This window comes from Anneissia japonica, unplaced genomic scaffold (assembly GCF_011630105.1).
Source record: "Anneissia japonica isolate Jap-2015-1 unplaced genomic scaffold, ASM1163010v1 scaffold54305_len1288_cov91, whole genome shotgun sequence".
Classification (NCBI taxonomy): domain Eukaryota; kingdom Metazoa; phylum Echinodermata; class Crinoidea; order Comatulida; family Comatulidae; genus Anneissia; species Anneissia japonica.
In genome coordinates, this window is record NW_022726677.1 from 217 (window position 1) to 1282 (window position 1066).

The window sequence follows — 1066 nt, forward strand, 5'->3', positions numbered from 1 at the left end:
ACAACCTGACCGAAAATCGTCCGAGCTTTGGCCGGTGATAACGCGTCTTTTACCTCCAACAGTTCCCGTAGACTGCAGCAAAGTTCAGGGCGCTCCATGACTATCATATAGCATTCGTCGTCGTATATACTTCGCTTCGGAAGAGATACTTTGGTCGTTGGTTCACCGATGGATGTGCAGCAACAAAGAAGAGAGCAAAAGGAACAAAGAACACCTGCTGTCTCTGATCCTGTCTCTTATACACATCTAGATGTGTATAAGAGACAGGTCTACGGGTCAACTTGTGCATGGCCAGCGAGATATTGTCGCTGAGACCAGAAATAACGCTGTACTCAAGAGGTAGTTCGTTGCAATGTCCAAAGACGATCATGATTGTCGTTGTCATCAACAATTTTCTGTTTCGTCCTTTTTATACTGTAACCATTCGTGCGCGTACACCTCTCCCAACTTCGGTCTATCCTGCCACCGTTCGACAAGAATCGACAGCAGAAGAGACCGAAGAACGTCGTCGGTGACGTTCTCGATGTCGGACGGCTTGCGTGCGCTCACGTCCACGAACGTGCACATCTCGAACAGGACGAGGCCCAACGACCAAACGGTGGCCGGAAGGGAACGCACGCAGCCTTCTCGTTCCCACTCGGGTGGGAGGTAATCGGTCGTACCTTCGAGGTAAAAGAACGGACGATCGTCGTCGAAGTATCGGGAGAATCCGAAGTCGATGAGTTTGGCGTCCCATCTGTCCAGGTCCACGAGGATGTTTTCCGGTTTGATGTCACCGTGCACGAATCTCTTTTCGGTGCATGCGATGCACGCCCGAACCGTCTGCCGGAAGATGCGGCGTATTCTGTTCTCGGCCAATATGCCGAATTCCTCTATCACCTGATGCAGGTCCGAACAATTCACCGGCCTTTCCATCACCAAGAAATGGTGCGGACCCACGTGCTTCCACTCGAGCAGACGGATGCAGTTCTCGATATCGGAAGCAAGCTCGAGAAAATGGTCCTCCCTGATAACCATTCTGCCGTGCTTGTCCGAGAGGTACGACTTGCACGTCGTTTTCACCTTT

At 51.5% G+C, this 1066-nt stretch overlaps 1 protein-coding gene across 1 annotated transcript; it reads right to left on the bottom strand.

Annotated features, from left to right (window-relative positions):
* Window positions 1-384: 384 nt before the first annotated feature.
* Window positions 385-1017, bottom strand: LOC117113324 (serine/threonine-protein kinase pim-2-like). The gene has a single exon (XM_033256628.1). It carries the CDS (start codon window positions 1015-1017, stop codon window positions 385-387), a length of 633 nt encoding a protein of 210 aa, XP_033112519.1.
* Between the last annotated feature and the right edge of the window lie 49 nt (window positions 1018-1066).